We start from the raw sequence: 19,909 nt of genomic DNA on the forward strand, positions 1-19,909 counted from the left end.
CTTCTTCGTGGATTTTGTAAGCCAAAAAAAAAAAAGCTTACCGCCACCTACCGGATCGGATACGTCATGGCAGTAAATAATTCGGACAATTAAAACCCAAATATGTTTTTTTTTTTTTTTAATAATCTGAAAGATGTATCTGTAACTTAAAAAATAAAAATGTACAAATAAAAATATTATTATTATTTACTTGATTCAATGGTTATATATATATATATATATATATATATATATATATATATATTTATACAGTTAGATAGATACAGTATGTGCTAAGACCTGGAACACATTATTAGATAGCAGACACTTTAAATCTAAAATGTTTTTTTAGGAAAATATTTCTTTGGCATGCACTTAGTAATCTTACTAATTACTTTTTAATAAAACTTGTTTAAACATGCCATTCTATTTATTACAATATAAGTCCTATATAATGTCAAAATTCTTAATATTTACAATATTTTATTTCTCAGCCTACAGGTTACAAAGGTCTATTAGTTTGAACATACAATAATATATCTTTGGCATGCACTTTTAATTATTACAATATTATTAAATATACCTTTATAATGTAACAATTCATATAATGTATAATACTATATTTCTAGAAAATCTGTGGTTATAAAAGTGGAATTGAAGCCAACTCCCCCTCATTAACTTTTAATTATCGCCTGAGATCTATTTAAAATAAAAATAATAATTATAATTACAATGACAATAATAATATTAATAATAATAATAATAATTTGGGACACTATGTAAAACGTAAATCATTCAGACAATTCAGAGCATATATTTAGCCTCAGTTTTAATATAAAATATATTGTCATTGACATCCACTTAATAACCCTTTAAAGCTCTATCACGTATTATAATACTTATATAAACATGCCATTTTATTTATTATAATATTAGTACTATATGTCACAATTCCTATATAATATTGTATTTCTATACAGTCTTTAGTGGCATAGTAGAGGAAAAGGGACAAAAATATAGTAATTTTTTATAAAATAGGCCTAATAAAAAGGAATTTAGAGTTGGGATTTAAGCCAACTCTCCCAAACAAAAACAAAAAACCAAATAGTTTTTTGTATTTATTTTTTTTTTTTAAATTCTGAGTAAAACGCGTGTGTTAGTAGGTAGGTAGGTCGCATTATATACAATATGGTCATACCTGAGTAACGTCAAGGTGTGGCACACACATCAGAGGCCCGCCCTCTACTGTTGGTAATGATTAAGTCTAATAACAGTTAAATCTGCTATTCATCAGGACAGTTAAATATGTTATTATAATTCATATTCCTGTATACAAATATTAATTTATTATTTGCTTGTCGCTGTTTTTATATATTTCCTATGGAAACTTGTGGACCGGCTTGGCACCGCTGTGGACTGGTGATTTGGGTTGCCTTGTTCTGTGCACTACCCCAACAACCCGTGCGGTGATGGCGAGGAAACCCCGTTGACAAGGCACTGCTTTTTCATGACGGTGAGTTTCCCTTTGAGTGTATTATAATTTTGTGATAAAAATTTCAAGGAAAAAACACACACAACCTCCTTCCTCCCTTCCTTCAGGGAGGGAAGAGAGTTTGAGCGGAGAGAAAAATCTATCCGAGACAGAACAGGGACAGTGAGAAAAATATATGAGTGGGAGAGGGAGAAGGAGGAGGAGGAGAAGGAGGGGGGAGCAAATTAAAAGTTGCCAAATGGAGATATTGGGTTTCAAGAGGAGTGAGACAGGAGTTGCCTCTTTGAGTCGTCTTTATGTTGTGCTAATCGGGATAAATATGTATGGCTCGACACGGTGGAGTCCTCTGGCATTTTCCACAGTTACACCCGACGTTTTCAAAATAGGCGTCGTCGACATCGCGGCTAGCTAACCAGAACAAGGCCGGTGTTTATCGTTAAAATGTCGCGGAGCGTCCAGTCCGGAGAGCTACCCGACCAGAACACGGGCTGCTACAGAATCCCCCGGTTGAAGCGCGTCGGTTCGGTATACCGAGACAAATGTGACGTTTTTCATGCTGGCAGATGAGCCACATAGAGGACAAATGAAAGCCTCCCCAACAGAGAAACAAAGATCACGTCAGCAGGCTGGACGACGACGGGCGTTTTTGTGCTGCTTGAATGCGATTATCATTCTGTCGATTCAGTCTATTTTTGGAAATAAAACTTGCAAGCTGTACATTAGCTGGCTTACTAAACCGACGACGGTAACCCATAGGGCTCCAGTAGCAGGACAGCACCAGGGACTAGCTTGGTCTGCATGCTAGGGCGGACTTCGGAGACAGAATTTGAGCTCTAAAATTGCACAAACTGTTCAAACATGTCGGGAAACATTGCTTTATTTTGACAACCCTGATCTAATTCAAGATTAAACTGCAAATTTGGTGCTTTTGAGCTACTTAAAAACGCTATTTTTTCGTCAGTACTGGTACTTCAGCTGTGTCGTATTTTTAAATGCAGCTAACGCCAACGGTCGGATTTTTATTTGAATATTATGTACTTCTCAACTGGTAACGTTTGAATTGACGGTTAAACGTTGGTGGTTTAACGGTCATATTTTCTATATTCAAGAATGAGCGATTTGTTAATTATTTTTACACAAAGTCACCATTTGCAGCCTTTTTGCGAAATAAAACGTCACTGTGTTAATCGTTTTGGTTTGCATTTGTTTGGAAAGGTCGACGTTGCTTCCCCTCACATTTTTGCAGTATTGTGTCCACTTTAAAAGGACAAAGCCTCCCTGCCTGTGGTAGCAGAACGCTCTCTGAAGAGAAAATGTAGTCACTATTGTTTGTTTTTTAAATAAATCACAATATTCTGCACTTCTATGACCATTTAGCAGGCTTCTTTGGTGATTCAAAGTCAAAATGGAGTCAATTTAGAGAGCCTGTTTAGTACAGCAGCCCTGTCGTTCTTTGTTCTCCCTGAACTAAAGATGGAGGCTGGACGTGGCTGTGTTGTAAAGACAGCCTATGGCATGGTAACAGCCATTTTGTAGCATTGCAGTTGCACTTACACAGGAACACAGCCTACATTTCCACATTAATCAAACGCAGTAAAACATAACATACCATTTAAGGACCCATTTTATTCAAATTCTGACCTAACGACTAAAGGAATTTATACATTTTCTGACACATACTCTCTCACCATGTGCTCCACATTACCTAAATAGGAGGTAAAACAACTATATTCAAATAAACAACTTTATAGACATCCAAACAATCAATACATTACTCTGCTGGATCAAATTAGTGCACATGGGCTCAGCTTTGTCTCCCGTTTTAAAAATGTACCACCAAGATAGCTTGCATACCTTTGCTGGCTGACACAATATAAAGCCAACACTTCTTTCAATGTTGCAAAAACAACCATTCAAGGTATAAAGGAAGCAGGGTGGAGTTATTTACACTCGAATGGCCATTTTCAGTCTGTGCAGACAGCCAATGTGGGACAGCAGAGGAGGGTAATGGGTGGGAGTTTGTGTGTCAGATACAAACATCTGTAGGAGGGGATGAAGGCCATCCTGCCTATTACTTGCATACAGATCTACAACAACACTGAATAACATATGTCTCCCTCTTCCTCTCCACTCCCCCATTTCACACACCCATCTCATTCTTTTTACCTCACTCTCCAGCCCTCCCACAGCCTGTATCTCACATGTTTAATTTTGTAATCTTACTAAATGCAGTTTCTCACCCTGCAGCCCAGGAAACAAAGGGTGTTAAATGACTGAATCAATGGTTCCTGCTGGAAATTTGTGAGTGAGATGTCATTACTACTAACGTGACGATAAAACTCATACACTACACTAATGATTAATAAAGCTACTAAGCATAAATTACCTAATTTAAAATGCAAACTAGCCATTCATTATATCCTGGTATCCCTCCATACTCTTTCAGGTGTCATGGATGATGAGGACGATCGCCATCTTCTGGATATTTTAGGGTAAAAACCCCTCTATAAAACTGTTTATTTAATGGGAATACCATCACTTTATGAATGGATGCACCAATGTTTACCATTCACAACATGGCCACACTTAATTTGATTTAATTGTTGAGAAATATCACCAGGGTTCCTCCTGTTTCTGCAAGCTTATTTTTACACCTTTTTGTGAATCAGGAAGTCAGTAATCATATGCATGAGAGACTTATTCTCTTACTCTACTCTTGATGACTTTTTAAAACCACACACAAGTGAAAATAAGTTTATGTTAAGGTCTCCTTTTGTACCCTTTTCAGAGATGTGGATGCACTGAATGACTATCTCCATGGCAGCAACAGCAAGTCTGTGAGTGACTCTTTCAGCATGCGGTTACATTCATTCCTCTCCAAGTTTGTCTGAATAGTTACTAAACCTTAAAGAATCCCCTGATCTTCTGTTAAACTCTTCTTCTTCTGCAGATTGAGGAGGATGATGTAACCAATGCAGCCTATGGGTCAGATGGGTCCTTCTTTGCTAGTGACACGGTGAGTGTGATTATTGATCCAACAAAACTAAACTGACAATAAAATTGGAGGAGTGTGACTCACTTTGTGTGGAGATAATATATTCAACACTTAAGAGCCAGGGAAGGTTGCTGGTGAACAAATATCTGAATTTGTGAACCCATTGATTTGGTCCAAAGGTCTTCTGTAATATGATTTCATTGTTTTGTATAGTTGTCTGCCTTTTTACATGTCCTACTTTGCATGATGCTGCCTTTATTCTGTTCAGGTGTTCTTGTTTAATGATCATTTTTACCTCAACCTGAGGGACAACAGTTGAAAATTATCCCTTTGGCGAACACCAAAAGAATGAATGAATAAATAAATAATGAGGAAAATACACTATTTGATGCTATTTTGTGAGAGGACAAAAAAAGGTTCCAAGTTGAACAATACAGACCTATAAGACAGGCTGTTTTATATGCAGTTCATGTGCAAACACTTTTATCCACTTCCTGCTCACTTTCTCTAAACGCTTCGTTTAGGCTGGCTCCAACTCCGGCCTCAAGGATGGCTCTTCTACAATGGGTGAATTCGGCGAGGATTCAACAGGGGCAGGCCTCCAGCTCTCCAGCAGCCTTTCATTTATCGAGGATGAATTGGGGTCCGGGAACTCCCCCGGAGGGGTGGATCTCGGCGGGGAGGACCAGCCCTTTGACATCCTACAGAAGTCTCTCATGGAGGCCGACATCACGGAGCAGACGTTGGCCCAGGAGGCCTTACTCGACTCCCAGCCAGCTCCCACTCTGGTGCAGGCTCCTGTTCCCTTCCAATCCCAGCTGGTCTCTGGGGGTTACGGAGGGGGAGTGGGTGTAGTAACCACGGCGACAGCTGCGTTCCCCACAGGCCAGTTCCTGCAGGGGGTATCCCCGCTGCCCAACGGCTCCGCCCAGCACATCCAGGTGTTGGGCTCGTTCGGGGCCGGTGGTGGCGTTATGACTCTCAGCAGCTTGGAGAGAACTCCTCAGCTCGTGCTGAGGCCGGGGGCGCCGGTAGGTGGAGCGGGGGCAGCAACAGGGGGGCAAGTGTTTGCCCCTACGCAAGGGCAGGTAGGCCAAGTCGGCTTACCTTTTAAAAACATCCCCCTTCAAAACATCATCATCCAGAGAGGCCCGGGAGGGACCCAGACTCTTGTCAGACCTATCCAGCCTAAACCCCTTCAAGCCGGGGCTCAGACTGTCTACAGCCTTGGTCTCCAGCCCACCCCCAGCACCATGGCCAGTGTAGTTAACGCTAACACGGCTTCTCCTGGGGGACAGTACACAGCCAACGGCTCCATTGTAGTGCAGCCGCCCCTGGAGCAGCAACAAGCGCAGGCCCAGACAAACATACCACCTGGACAGTTCCTGCTGCCCAGCTCTTTGGCTCTCACCCCGACCAACACCCTCCACAACGGCCCCGCTGACCCCAACTCAAATGCCCTGATTACAAATCAGAATGCTGTGCAGATTATCGCAGGGCAGAACTTCACGGCACCGCCAGGAGGCCAGCTCATTTTGAATCAGGGAGTAGTCAGTAGGAGTCAGGTCGGAGGGGGCGTGACTCAGACATGGACCGGAGTTTCCTGTGCGAACGCGGCCCCTGTGCAGACGTCTGGCGCTCCAGGGCGGCTGACTCTGGTTGGCCCGGCAACAGCGGGGATCGGTGGCCAAAGCCAAGTGTCGGCTAGCCCCGTCCAGCGCCTCCTAGTGACTCAAACTCAGAATTGCACTTCTCTGTCCCCTTTAGCTGGTACTGTGACGCAGGAACAAGACTACAGACAGGTATAATCACAAGTTCCTGGTGGTGTTTCATTGATTTTTACCTGTTTTCTAAACACTTTCATCACTTTCATTTATATTTTTCAGAACTCGTCATCACCTGCCCTCAAACATGTGCAGCTCAGCACCATCCATGGTAAAGTCTTATTCTTTTTTTTGTCAGTATATGATGTATTTAAATGTAGCCTGTCGCACTTACTGAGGTTGTCTTTTATGATCTCTTTTAGCCATGACTCAAGATTCAAAGCTGAACTCTCAGGTATATCACTCATCCTACACCCTATGTGTTTTGCACTCATGTATATGGTGTATATTTGAAGTGGATTGGCTCGACATTACTGGTATTATGACGACTTAAGTATACTTTTGCTTTATAGGTCAGTGCCCAGAAGAGAACGGCCCTCCCGCCACTTACAAGAGGAGAAATGTGAGAAAATAATCTGTTAGAAATTAGTGTTATTTTGTCAAAAGTTGTCGTATTTTCGGACTTGTCATTCAGCCATTTAAATGTCTCTTTTTCTTATCATCTCTATAGGATTTTACAGCAGCTGAGGAAGGATCACGCTGGAGTTCAGACATCTGATCGACGTCAATTCAATTCAGTCGACGATGCACTACAAAGACTCCTCCCGTACCACGTATTTCAGGGGGCCCCACCCAGCCAGGAGGAGTTCTCACAGGGTACAGCCTCTAATTTATTAACTTTATTCTAAATCTGCAGAAAAGGCAGGGAACTACAGCCCTGAAGTGGCATTTTGTTTGTGAAAGTCATATTATGTTCGCAGAATTATAAGTACCTGTATCCAGATACAGTTTTGCATGACTTTTTAATGTTTTACAGTGGATGAAGAATTTGAAGTAGTTGCAACTCAAGTGCTCAAGAGGACCCACGCCATGGTGAACAAATACAGACGGCTGCTCATGGTGGAGGCTGAGGTAGGCATACATGTGAGGAAATATGTGCACACTCACACACAACCGTTTCATGTTGTGTCATAAACAGGACTGACAGGTTGCCTCTCCCTTTCCTGCAGCGCTTCAGTCCGTCATCAGAAATGGTGATGATCGACAGGACCTTCAACCAAGAGGAGCGCAGCAACCTGACACACGACAAACGCATGGTACTAGTGGATCCAGGTAAAAACAACAAACAAATACATTCTCACAGAAGTAGTTTTTAACTTTTATTAAATGCCTTTTTGTCATTTTTGATATAACTCACTATATCCTATAAAATCTGTGAAAAAACTATGGTTTTCCCACTCCTCCTACCTCTGTTTAGCACTCCTAGCACCTCTTTTTAGTGTTCTGTTTAGATGCAAAATTAAAAAGTTTGTGACATGGCCGCAATGTTTCAAACAGTCAAGACAGAACCAAGCACCATCCACTGGCCTGAGAAACCTTCACATTTTCCAGCTAAACAGTACTACAATAAGCGTCTAAAATGTGTGACAATAGCCACTTTAAGAATGCTGTTTCTGCCCCAGAGGCGTGATGGGCGGACCAAGTGACTTTGGCTCTGTACCGCCAAGGTATAGGTTGTAACAGAGGTGTTAAATTGGCGAGTCAGCAAGAGGGAAAATTTGTTGTGTACGTTATTGGTGCGATCAACACCAGCTAATAAGAAAGGAACTTGAGTCCGACAGTTATAGAATCCTGTTCAGCAAAATTCAGAACAACTTTGCTGATAATCTCTCCAGTGAGAAACAACACAACAGGCAGTTCTTCGCCTTCACTGTTTTGAATGCATTCGAAGTTGCCATTGCTCATTGTACATTGCTCTGTTCCACACCACTTCGTTCTGCAATGCCGGTTTGCAATGTGAATGGACGCCAATATTATGACGTTGCACAATCAGTATGAACGTCCTAAGGCGAAATGACAGTAGAGCTCTTTACGGCACTTTTGCAGAAACAAGGGTTAAATAGACCGATTTTTTAGGCTGATACCAACATCAGAGGGGAGAAAAAATCTGCTATTGTCGTTAAGGCAGGTTGGATTCTTGTACATGCCATTAGGAGCACCAGGAGGAGGCAGAGGAACAGGCTTTTTCCTCCACAGATTCTCATGTATAACTGTCAGGATATAGTGATAGTAACATTTAAATATCACACATAAAAAGTACAACTGTAGCTTTAACTCGTCCTCTCTTTCCCTGTTTCATAGACGCCTTCTTGGAAGAGTTCTGTTGTGGGATGAAGTCCAAACTTTTCAAAGAACCCCTCCCCTCTCAGCCGGCATCCAGCTGTAGCTGGAACCCGACAGACAGAGGCTCCACGGAGCCACCGTACAGGACAGACTCCCAGCCCGGGTACGGAGACCCGGGAGGGGGTGGAGCTGAGGGAGCAGGTGTAGCAGACAGACTCCACCCTCCACTCTTAGAAAACAAGAGTGTCCTGGAACTGAAGAGATCTCAGCAACACTACGGGCCAAGCAGCAGTTTCCCCCAAGGTAACCCCTCACCTTTAGCAGCGACGCTGAGAGGACAGACGCACTACGAGGTGTCCTCCCAGCCGGTCCAGCCCCAGTACCCCCCTCAGCTCACCTCGCCCCCTCTCGCAGACACAGACTCTGCCCTCGAGGCGGCAGTCAACAGCATCTTGGAATGTTAAGACTGACATCATCCCTCTTGTTTAGTTTCTTTTCTCTGTGTTGTCAAACTCTCCTTTTGTAATATTTGTTGTATCCCCCTGTGTGAAGAGAGGCTAACTCTTCTTTCAGCTCTTTCATCTTTGTGATTACCATCTCTGGCCATGTAGCATGTATTTTTTTTTTAAGGGGAACAGGGAGGGGTTTTGAGGCATGTGTGGAGTTTGAGACTCCACGTAAGTGCCAGGTGAAGGCAGGCACTTAAAACGACCTATAAAGATGCGGGAATGTGTGCAATGCAATGTACTCACAGACAGAAAAATGTTCTTGTTTTGTTTACTTCATCATTATTTTCAAAGGGTCTGCAAATTTCAGCAGCTTGACTGTAAGAGTGTCCCTCTCTTCACACATAATATTTTGTGCCAGTTGATTTCCCCCTAAGAACCTATGCTGAAAAACAGGGACGAGGAGGAGGGACGAAGCGGCGACTCTGTGCCTAAATCTAGGTTTTTTTTAATTATTTTGAAGTGTTTACATGAAGGAGATTCAACAAAAAATATCAGTTTGCTCAGTTCCTGCCTGCACAGTGCCCACACACACATGCTTTACTATGTGTTCAGTAGCCTCACAGTTCAGAGGTGTAGATCTCCAGTAGGGACACATTCACATAGACAAATTGCACTAAATGTACCGTGGCTTTTTTCAGGAACTGTGTGGCTCTCTTTGTAAGCTCGGCTAAACAGAATGTGAATATTTGGAACAAAACCAAAATCTATTCGTCTGCTTTCAGCTGCCTGCAACAAGGATAACCTCTTAATCACACTAGGAACCAGTCGAACTAGTCACATATATAGTAGTGTTACTGTACTCAACAATGGTTTTCTTCTCATTATGCTTAAGTCACATTTTCTTTGGCATTTCTTTTGTACCTTAAAGGTATGCAAGCCCCGACACACACACACACACACACACACACACAGCCGGACAAAATACTAGTTCTCAACCACTTTTTTATCATTTCAGTGTGTTTGTGTCAAGGGCAGCTTAGTCCTCAGATTGAGGAAAAATGTTATGGTATCGTTTTTTAATTTAGATTTGTATTTCCTCATTTTTTTCTTATTTTTTATTTAGAAATTACATTAAAAAAAAATGAGTTTTTTCATTTGTCGTGATGTGTTCCCCGGCTCTGTGAAGATGGTTGAAATGATCCCACAGGTTCATTGATTGTATGTTTGTCTGCCTTCTGCATATAATTATATACGGATCATATCTATGCTTTAGTACCTTCAACACGTCTATCAGTGTGTGTTAATCTGCGCAGATACACACCGTTATATGACTGTTTTCATGTACTTCAGTTGTTTTCTCTGGACTTTATTCCCACGTGTTCGCTCGCTCCCCCAGGATGTTTCTCTCACTCTCCACTGTTTGGCTTTTTTTCAAGCATTTCTCACATTTCCTCTCTTCCTTTTCCCTCTCAGCAGCGCAACCAAAACTCAAAAATAGGAGAGAAGTGTGGCCTTGTCCAGAATCAGCGTCAGATCTTTTTTGTCTCTGTGCCGGTGACAGCAGCTCCGTCGTGTTTTCCTCTGAAGCTGTGCCCCTAAAGCTCCCGCTTGGTTTTGCTTTCGTCTATTGGGTTTTCAGTTTCAGTTTTTTTAAGCCAAAAAACTAAAACTTACTGTGATATTTCATCAGGATGAAGAGCTCATCTGAAATATTGGCCATTAAGGTTTTTAATCGTAACAATATTTTAGTATTTTTGTTTAAAATCATACAATTTCCACATATAATAGTATCCAAACAGATTTTCTGCACAGACGAAATAATTGTCATGTTTCAGTGACTTTTTCACTACAAATGCTTTCGTCTGTTGACTTTACAGTTCGCTTTTTGAAGCCAAAAAACGAAAACTTACTATGATGTTTCATCATGATGACGAGTTAATCTGAAATACTAGCCATTAAGGTTTTTAATCGTATCAGCAATTTAGTACTTTTGCTGTTGAAAAACATACAATATTCAAATTCAACAGTATCAAAACAGTATAATCCGATTTTCTGCCCAGATGGAACAATTGTCATGTTTTCTGTGATTTTTTCATTACAAACAGAGTGAAAAAGAAAAATTGTACTTTATTTTGTGTACCTAGGACTATTTTTTTTTTTGCTGTGATATCAAAAAAGATATCCATCCTTTTTTTGTACTATCACTGTATCAAAATGTAAAATTCTGGTGTTGTGACAACCTTCTTGGCCATCTAAAATCTTAACAAATCTGCAAGATTTCTGCACAGGACCAAAGCTTCGTCTAAATGTGTTTCTTGATCCTGGATAGCGTCACCTTTTCTCCTATAAATGTGTCTGTGAAATATGCTTGCCATTAGGCTCCAGGAGCAGACTGAAGGCCTTTTATACGCGGTGATAGACAACACATTTGTCTTCTTTTTTTGTGTGTGTTTGAGTGCCAGTGGCCGTCGCAGCCTTCCTGTGTCTCTGCCTCAACCCTTATAGACCTCTTATATCTACCAGTGCACGCTGAGGAAATTTCTCATGACATGAAAGGGTCATGTGAGACTTGCTCCTTTAAGTGGTTGCTGCAAGACTTTGTGCCTCTATAGCACTTAAACCCACGAGAAAGTTTTGCACAAAGCAGGGACATGTTCAGTGCTGCAGTGAAACGTGTAATCTGGATGCATATCAGTGTCTGAGGGCCTGGTGGGAACTTACTGTGCTTTTTTTTTTTCTTCTTCCCTGTTTTCAGTGCAGAAATGATTTTCTTTCTGCCTCCATTTTCACTGTTTTTTTGTTTTGTCTCACTTGATTTGTATAGTTTGTTGTTTTGTACAAAAATGAAAAGCGAAACACAAAATATTTATAATTTTTGTATGGAGAAAAAAAAAGAATGTAAAAAAAAAAAACAAAAACATGATGGTGGAAATTATTTTTTATTGTGTTGGATAAGAAGAGGCGTTCAAGAACAAAAACGTTACAAAAATACTGTAATTTCTTCATTTGTAGCTAATGTGTGTTCACTACAGCAGCAAAGAGAGTCAATAATAAATTCATTTTGAATACAACAACAAACTGGTTCGCTACAGAGAAAACCTCCTTCAGCGTCCACTGCATTACTATTCTGACGGCCTGAGCATGCATAATAACATCATGTGACAGGGAGAGCGTTTGTGAAAGAAAAACAGATTTGTAACCCCCTGCTACACAGATAGGATCTGTTCACGGATACTGAAGTCAGGACATTTTGAATTTCATGTTCCTCCACCTCACCGCTGCCAGAGTGCGTTTTTTTTTTTTTTAATCAAGTTAAAAATCTGTTGGTTCCCTTTAATCCCTTCATGGAGCCCAGCACCAATGCCTCTGCACAAAGGAGCTAAGAAAACTCCGCATAGCAAACATTTGACAGCCCTGCCTCTTTGGTTTCAGGAACACAACTCAACAGTGACACCTAGTGGAGCCCAGTGGGAATCTAACCAAAAACACAAAATAAAATCCCAATAAATTTAATAACGTCCTCAAACTAAAACATGACAACATTTAATTAAATAATATAGCCATAGATGAGATAAATATATTATTTCACTTCAGTTGGGAATAAAAACTGCTGGTATCATAATTTCAAGTTTTCTAAGAAATAGTTCAACAATTTGGGAAATTTGTTCATTCACTTTCGGGCAGAAAATCATATTCTGTATAATACCATAATCTGTGCATTAATTTACATTTTATGTAACTTTATACTTCTACTTTACTACCTTTTTAGAGGGAGATATTGTCCTTTTTACTCCACTACATTTAGCTGCCAGCTACTTTTAAGGTTGAGCTTTAACATAAAAACATGATTAATTTAAAGTGATTAGACATATTTTTTAAAACTAAACTTCATAAGAGTTTATTAAGAAGTTAAAATGAGCCCTTTCTTTACAAAATAAATATGCTGCTAACATAAATGCATCAAAAATACTAATCCAATAATATATTTAGAAGATACACTAGTGCTCAAAAGTTTGGGGTCACCCAGAAAATGTAGGTCTGTTATTTTAATTTTAAAAATTTGTGCTTTTCTTTAAAAAATAAGGACATTTCTAACTGACCCCAAACTTTTGAGTGGTAGTTTATAAAACAGTCTGAGTGGGTTCATTCTGCAGAACAAATACTTTTACTTTTGACACTTTAAGTACATTTTGATACTTTTTTGACTTACTTCTAGTGAAGTAACTCACACTTTGGTATTATTACTTTTAATGAAGTAAGAGATCTGAATACTTTTATCCGCTCTACATGGGAACAAAACGCCCAAACTCAGAGTCTACTTTTAGTCATTCTGTGTTTCCTTGAAGTCGTTTTGTGTCACTTTGCATCTATTTTTAAGTCTTTGGGCATGTCTTTGTGGTAATCTTACACCCCTTCAGTCATTTTGTTTCCCTTTATTCTCACTTTGTCGTTAATTTGTCATCCTTTTGTGGTTTTTCTTAGCGTCATTTTGTGAGTCAGGAACCCCGTCTCCTCGGCTCTCGAGCAACTCTAGTTCTGTCAAATGGTGACAAAATTTGTGTACCAGCACCTTTAAAGTGCACTAATTAGCACAGGAAGTTACTGATCACAGTGGCCCAGAAAAAAACAAAATTGACCTGATAAAACTGTCTGCACAAAACAGAAAAAATAAGAAGAACGTGGTAATATATGAGCCTTAAAGTTGCTGGTAGGTGGATGGTTTTTATCAAATTTTGTCCCCGTTTCTGATCTTCATGCCAAGAGTCTTATGGATCAAATAAGCATATTTTCCAAATTGTTGAACTTGTTTGATCACCAATCCCGTAGCAGGAAACAGACTGATCTGAGAGGAAGAGCGACCCTGTTGACAAGAAATAAACAGTTTAAACTTCTCAGACATAAATCCTGTGGACATGTTTGGATGTGGACAGAACAGATGCTTTACAGTTTGTCGGAGTTGCTGTTTCCTCATACAATCACACTTGACATTAGTGGTACTTCCTCCAGCGATCACGCTCTGGAAAAAAATATTACACATGCTTAGTCATCTCCTAACGTACATGTTTGTAGCCCACTAAATAAAGCAGCACTGAGAGTATTACACACACTTACTGATATGAGGGTAACTCCAGATGTAGCTGAGCACGCAGTATCCTGCTAACAGCATGCCTAGTCCACCGACACCTCCTCTCCTCACGTCAATGTACCTCTTATAATACCACTGCCAGCCTGACGGGAGCACAGAAAGAGAGACAGTTCAACATTTGCTTTCTTTCCGAGAGTTAGATGAGAAGTTTGATAGCTTACACATACATAAAGTGGGCTTACTGGTGTGTTTTCTGACATATATTCTCTATTTATGTGTTTGAGAAAGAGACAGATGAGTGTTATTCACCGCTTTGCACCATCTCCACCACTTGTTTCGGATGGCTCGGGGTTCTGCAGGCCAGCCACTCAGGTAACTCCCTCAGTTTCACCTGTCCAAGGCTGCGCTGAGTCACAGCACCTACAAATCATGACGCCCATAAAATTAAAATCAATGCACATGCACTGAAATACACACTCACTACCTAGGTTTTGCAGGTAGTAGCTTTTTCAGTACATTACTTTGAGGAATTTCTACAGAAATCTTTTTCATATTAAACGGAAGACGCTGAAGTTCTTAAAGGGATAGTTGTTTTTGTGCAGTTGGGTTGTATGAAGTAGTTATCCATAGATTATATTATATTATATTATATTTTATTGATCCCACAACGGGGAAATTCACTTGTCACAGCAGCAAAAACAGAAGCAAAAGGTGTGAATATAAATAGTAGTAGTTTGAATGAAAACTGAAAAATATAAATACAGATCAGGATTATATAAAAGCCATGAGTGAGTAGTGTAATGATAAGTGCTAACAAAGGTGTGGTGGTGATCTGAACAGAAGCTACACCACGATCAGGTGGTGCACCTGTTGTAGAGTCTGACAGCAGCAAAAATGAAAAAAACAAAAAAAAACAGCAAGAGGAAAACTATGAATGTAACAATATGAACATCCATAGCTGCATAATTGCTTAAAGTGTCGATGTGACATGAAGGAGTAACAAAAGTACACGAATACTAATAAAAACTCTAAAAAGAGGGAAGAAAGCCCAAAGCTTTTGTAACTAGCTGTCACTCACGCGCCGCCATGGCAACACAAGGAAGTAGTTATCCATAGTGGTGCTGACTCCTTCCAACTCCCGGCTAATCCAAAAGTGGGCAAACAACTGAGCATAGGTGAGCTGAGGCGGGCTGAAAGCAACTGCGAGCCACCTGTCACTCAAAGTGGCCACACCTTTATTGATCTATCATTTTAAGCGTTTGTTTTGTATCAAGCTGTAAACGTCTTTATTTCTGCTGTAAAGTTGGGAGTCAATGAGGATTCATTACCAGGTTTGCTTATTTTTTTAGCTCCAGATGTTGCTACTTGATTTGGGTTCCCCAAGGTCACACAATCATGCAAATCAACGAACCGATCGAGGCAGCGGTAGACCAGCAACTCCTGTGGTCTTCAAGTTAAAATTGCTGGGTTTTTTTGGTGGTTTTGATAAGCAAAGATGAATATAAAGGCTTTAGTTCCCTGCAGAAAGGGTTGTCTATAGCTCTAATGAAAAGGATATGTTAAAAAAACTGATTGTATTAGTTGGGCCTTTTATTCTGAAATATCTTTTGCAGCTGCCCCCGTCCACAGCAGTGCATTGCTTCACTTCTGTCTTCTTCTCCACACTCACAGCCATCTACTGTATAAGTACCTCATACAATCCACTTAAAAAACCCCAAAATATTTCTTTAAATGTTCAGGCAAAGAGGAACTGCTCCTGAATTACCATTTGTCATAATCAGCAAGTAACAGTGGTGGAAAGTACTGTACTTAAGGAAAGTGCAAATACCTCAAAATTGTACTTCAGTATTTCCATTTTATGTAACTTAATATTTCTATTTCACTACATTTTGAGGCAAATATTGTACTTTTTACTCCACTTCACTTCAGTTTTAGTTACTTTTTTGGTCAAGATTTAATATAAAATACATGATCAATTTAAAGTGATTAGACATTTGTTTTTAAATGATACCTCATAAAAGTATATTAGGTAGTTAAAATGAGCCCTACCTTTACAAAATTAAAATGCTGCTTACATAAATGCATCAACACAAATAATGTCATAATATATTTGGAATATATAAAACAATCTGAGTGGGTCCATTCTGCATTACGAGTACTTTTACTTTTGATACTTAAAGTACATTTTGATGCTGATACTTTTGTACTTTTACTGAAGTAAGTTTTGAATGCAGGACTTTCACTTCTAGTGGAGTAATTTCACAGTGTGGTATTAGTACTTTTACTTAAGTAAGGGATGTGAATACTTCTTCCACCACTGGTCAGTAAGAGTAAGTAAAGATAAACGGAATCTGTCTAACTTTTGCATTTGTGACACACAAATTTTGACGTTTAATAGCTACTTCTAAGTGTCAGATACTGACCTGCAGCTTTATTATCAGCAGTGTTTTCTTTCCTAATCTCGAGCTGCGACTTCAACCCTCCATCAGCTCTCAGCGGCTCCGCCCTGGAAAACTTAATGAGTGATGGAGATATTGTGAGGAGTTTGGTCTCCTTCAGAGCCTCGTTCACACTGACGGCTTTGCCCACCTGGGACGGTGAGAGGAGGGGAGCTGCAGGCGAGCTAATTTCAAGCTGCTGCAGGGGGATTAAAGCTGACTTTAAACTGTTTCTGCTGACTGGTTGTAACGCTGTAGGCTGTTGAGTTTTAGTTACCAAGCTGCTATCTGCTGGGAGGGGAACTGGACTGATTTTTTGATCAGCTTGGATCTGGCTCAGGATGCTCGGCCTCTTGGACTGACGTCCATCTTTAGCTCGGCCTAACGTGGCTTTAACATCCTGGAGTGTAATCCTGGTTTGGAGACCACTCAATGATTTCATCTTTAAATCCTCAACTTCCCCCTCACTGTCCACCCAGAAGTTGTCTTTCACTCGAGAACTTGCACCACTTTTATTAACTTCAGAGTGCAGAGAGTTGGAGGTATCTTTGGCTGTGGGAATGCTTTTCTTCGTCTTCTTTCTAGTGGCAGCTTTGGGTTTGGAGTCGGCGGACGGAAAGGCAGCATGGGCGTTGTCTTGGACCGAGTCTTTGTCAGGATTCGTTTTGGTCTCGGCTGTGGTTCTGGAGGTTAGAGGATCGGCTACAAGTGGAGTTGAACTTGAAAGCCGCTCCTCTGAGGCGGTTCCTGTTCCCTCCAGTGACCCCGTAGAAACCGGTTCGGACCTCGCAGCTTCTATCAAAGCGCGGAGACTTTGTTTTTTGGGCTTAGAGGTGGCCGTAGGTATGCTGGCTGTCTTGATTTGCTCTGACAGTTTCTTCTTGTTCTTCTTCGCTGTTGATGGAGGTGATGCAGAACTCGGGGACAATGACTGTGATGCTGCTGACTTCTTTTTACTCTTATTTGATTGCAGACTTGTCAGCATGTCTGTGGACTCTGCTGTTGAGTCCAGCTGAGTAGACGATGCTGTCTGATTCACCGTGACATCATGTTTGGTCGGAGGCGTTTTGGAGCTCGCCGCTGCCTTACAATGTGGCAGGTGACTCTTTAACCTTTTGTAAGTTTTCCCGCAGAACGGGCACACCTCTGCAGGGAGAAACAGCGACAGAGTGTATGTTAAAACAAGGACAGCGTGGCACTCATACATTTCATTTTCATTTCTATTTCATTTTATTTATATGAAGCCCTGGCTTTACAGTCTGAACAGAATACAACACTCTTATTTCCTTTGACCCTCATATTGGAAAAGAAATAAATCCAATTTCTTACATTATTGATTAAGCTGCTAATCCGTGTCTTGATTAACTAACTGTTTGGTCCAAAAAACATCAGAAAGATATATATTATATTGCCTTTATTGTCTGATATTGTCTATTAGTCGATATTTCAAAGGCTGATGTGGATATTTGGCCTATGGCTGATGTATAATGCCAATATTTTTTGGTTTATTTGTTTCCTTATTTGTTAAATCAAACAATTTAATAACATAAACAACTTAGAGTGTTTTCAAGGATTTTCAGCACCTGTAGGAACCCTGCAATATGAATTTTACAGGCCAATTTAATTAATTGAATTAAGCCCTAAATACTATAGAATATATTTGTTAATTATATGTTGTATTGTTTGGTACTGATCTATAACAATAACGAGGATCTGTAATATCTTAGTACAATGACATTGTGGATGGCTTCTCTCCATGCATGTAGAAAAAAAAGACAATATACGAACACAATGTATAAAAATACAGGGGGACAAAATACATAAGCAGGAAAAGGCAAATAAAAGTAATAGCAGCTTTAAAAATAGATTCTAGAAGTTGTGGAAAGTTAAATAAATAGCTTTTATTTAGACCAAAAAAACAAAGTATAATATTTCACTCTAAAATGTTGTGGAGTACAAGTTTAAAGAGTCATGTCAAGTATAAATGTGTATAAACGTATGATAAAAAGACACTTACAGTATTGTTTATTTATTGCATGACGCAAGTTTTCTGTACTGTTTGTGCTGACCTTGTCCCTGAAGGAGAAGACTGACAGTAGAGTTTATTCTACTGCATTTTACTCGATTTCAGCACTCAGCGGTGCAGTAAATCCCAATATAAATAATAATACAAACGCATATTACATTGGTTGTGATTGGACCACGTGGTGTTTGCTTTTTTGAATGACAAAACAATTTTGTTGACACTTACCAGAGCTCATTTTGCATCAGGTTGAACAATTTCCCGCAAAGTAAGAACAGGAAAGTCGTAACAGCGTCAAAATAATAAACGTAAAGTGAAGTCAGTTATCATATTAATATACTGTGGTGTCAACTGTTAAGCACTTTAAAGTTAGAAAACACATTTTTACATTCATGGTCGTGAGCATGTTCGTAACTCTTGCTGTTTCGGGGGAAGGACCCTTTAGGTGGCGCGTCAGGAGCCTGAGTGTAAACTGCTAAAACATACAAAATAAATCGTTAAATTAGCTTTAAAATATTACTGTATGATTTATTTATTTAGTGAGGGACATAAATATATATACAACCATAAGGGATGGGTTATAACGGGACTGTGTGGTACCTGTATGATCTTGTCTGATCTGTTCAGTGGGTGTGGTGCGTCAACTCGCTACGTGCTAAATTGAGATGATTCACTCCTGACTACTTCCGGCTTCGCGTAAATCCCCAAACAAACCGCTTTTTTTTTTGTTTAGTCAGACAAAATCCCCATTAAACCTTTTATTTTTCAGTCAAATATGTACTTAAGTTGTCCACGTAGTTTTAGTTGTATGACTTGGCAGATTGAGGCATTTAATTCATAATAATAATATTAATACCACTACTACGACTACTACTACTAATAATAATACATTCTTGGCAGTGCTGTAGAATGAAATACCTGTTTAAAAAAAATAAAGGACGTTTAATTTGTGTATAATAATATTAAGTTAAATTTCATCCTACTCGTTTTGACATTTCATTTTAACTTTTTTTTTCATTTTGTGTTTTTATTTTTTATTCATGTTATGTCTGAAATAAAAATTAAATAACTAGTTGCTCCAAGTTATAGGGTCCTTAGAAATTAATGAAAGAAATCTTAAAATTCTCCAAACTCTGCATTATATATTGATTATCCCCCTTAAAGTTAGTGAATTTATTTATCGTCTATATATTGTTGCAAAATAAAATATTGTGATTGGAATTATTGTTAAATCAAACAATTGATGAAGGTTGAAAAATACATTACAACTATAAAATACATTGCCCTGACTGGAAAAAAAAAACGTTATTTCTGCATATAAGCTAAAACAAGCATATTTTATGACAAAAATAAAAATCTCATGGCCTTCCTCAAGTTGTTCAGGTGTCCCCCAAAGTTATATATATATATATAAAATGTTTTTATAGTTCTCTCCAAGATGAAAAGAACAAGTTACATTTACAATAAATGGATTTGTATTTTATTGAAAGGAACAGATTA

At 39.5% G+C, this 19,909-nt stretch overlaps 2 protein-coding genes across 7 annotated transcripts; one reads left to right on the forward strand and one right to left on the reverse strand.

The window, feature by feature from the left end:
* Positions 1-1,349: 1,349 nt before the first annotated feature.
* bicral (BICRA like chromatin remodeling complex associated protein) lies at positions 1,350-10,138 on the forward strand. Of its 3 annotated transcripts, none has more exons than XM_059324503.1 (13): positions 1,350-1,492; positions 3,719-3,772; positions 3,918-3,963; positions 4,260-4,308; positions 4,422-4,487; positions 4,991-6,268; positions 6,353-6,401; positions 6,493-6,524; positions 6,643-6,692; positions 6,801-6,946; positions 7,107-7,213; positions 7,300-7,402; positions 8,432-10,138. In XM_059324503.1, exons 3-13 carry the CDS (start codon positions 3,923-3,925, stop codon positions 8,875-8,877), a joined length of 2,367 nt encoding a protein of 788 aa, XP_059180486.1. In that variant the 5' UTR covers positions 1,350-1,492; positions 3,719-3,772; positions 3,918-3,922; the 3' UTR covers positions 8,878-10,138. The 3 variants fall into 3 exon arrangements, with proteins under 3 accessions (XP_059180486.1, XP_059180487.1, XP_059180488.1); XM_059324504.1 differs by lacking the exon at positions 1,350-1,492 and adding an exon at positions 1,739-2,989; XM_059324505.1 differs by lacking the exon at positions 1,350-1,492 and having other exon boundaries at positions 1,739-3,772; positions 7,107-7,201.
* A 1,631-nt stretch (positions 10,139-11,769) lies between these two features.
* Positions 11,770-19,110, reverse strand: si:dkey-21c1.4 (uncharacterized). Of its 4 annotated transcripts, none has more exons than XM_059324509.1 (6): positions 18,638-19,110; positions 16,372-17,532; positions 14,258-14,368; positions 13,975-14,091; positions 13,808-13,879; positions 11,770-13,723 (listed from the first exon to the last, which is right to left on the reverse strand). In XM_059324509.1, exons 1-5 carry the CDS (start codon positions 18,645-18,647, stop codon positions 13,851-13,853), a joined length of 1,428 nt encoding a protein of 475 aa, XP_059180492.1. In that variant the 5' UTR covers positions 18,648-19,110; the 3' UTR covers positions 11,770-13,723; positions 13,808-13,850. The 4 variants fall into 4 exon arrangements, with proteins under 4 accessions (XP_059180492.1, XP_059180490.1, XP_059180491.1 ...); XM_059324507.1 differs by having other exon boundaries at positions 11,770-13,879; positions 18,638-18,884; positions 19,010-19,070; XM_059324508.1 differs by having other exon boundaries at positions 11,770-13,879; positions 18,638-18,884; positions 18,975-18,987.
* Positions 19,111-19,909: the final 799 nt, after the last annotated feature.

Source organism: Centropristis striata, chromosome 21 (genome assembly GCF_030273125.1).
Source record: "Centropristis striata isolate RG_2023a ecotype Rhode Island chromosome 21, C.striata_1.0, whole genome shotgun sequence".
In the NCBI taxonomy this organism is placed as follows: Eukaryota; Metazoa; Chordata; class Actinopteri; order Perciformes; family Serranidae; genus Centropristis; species Centropristis striata.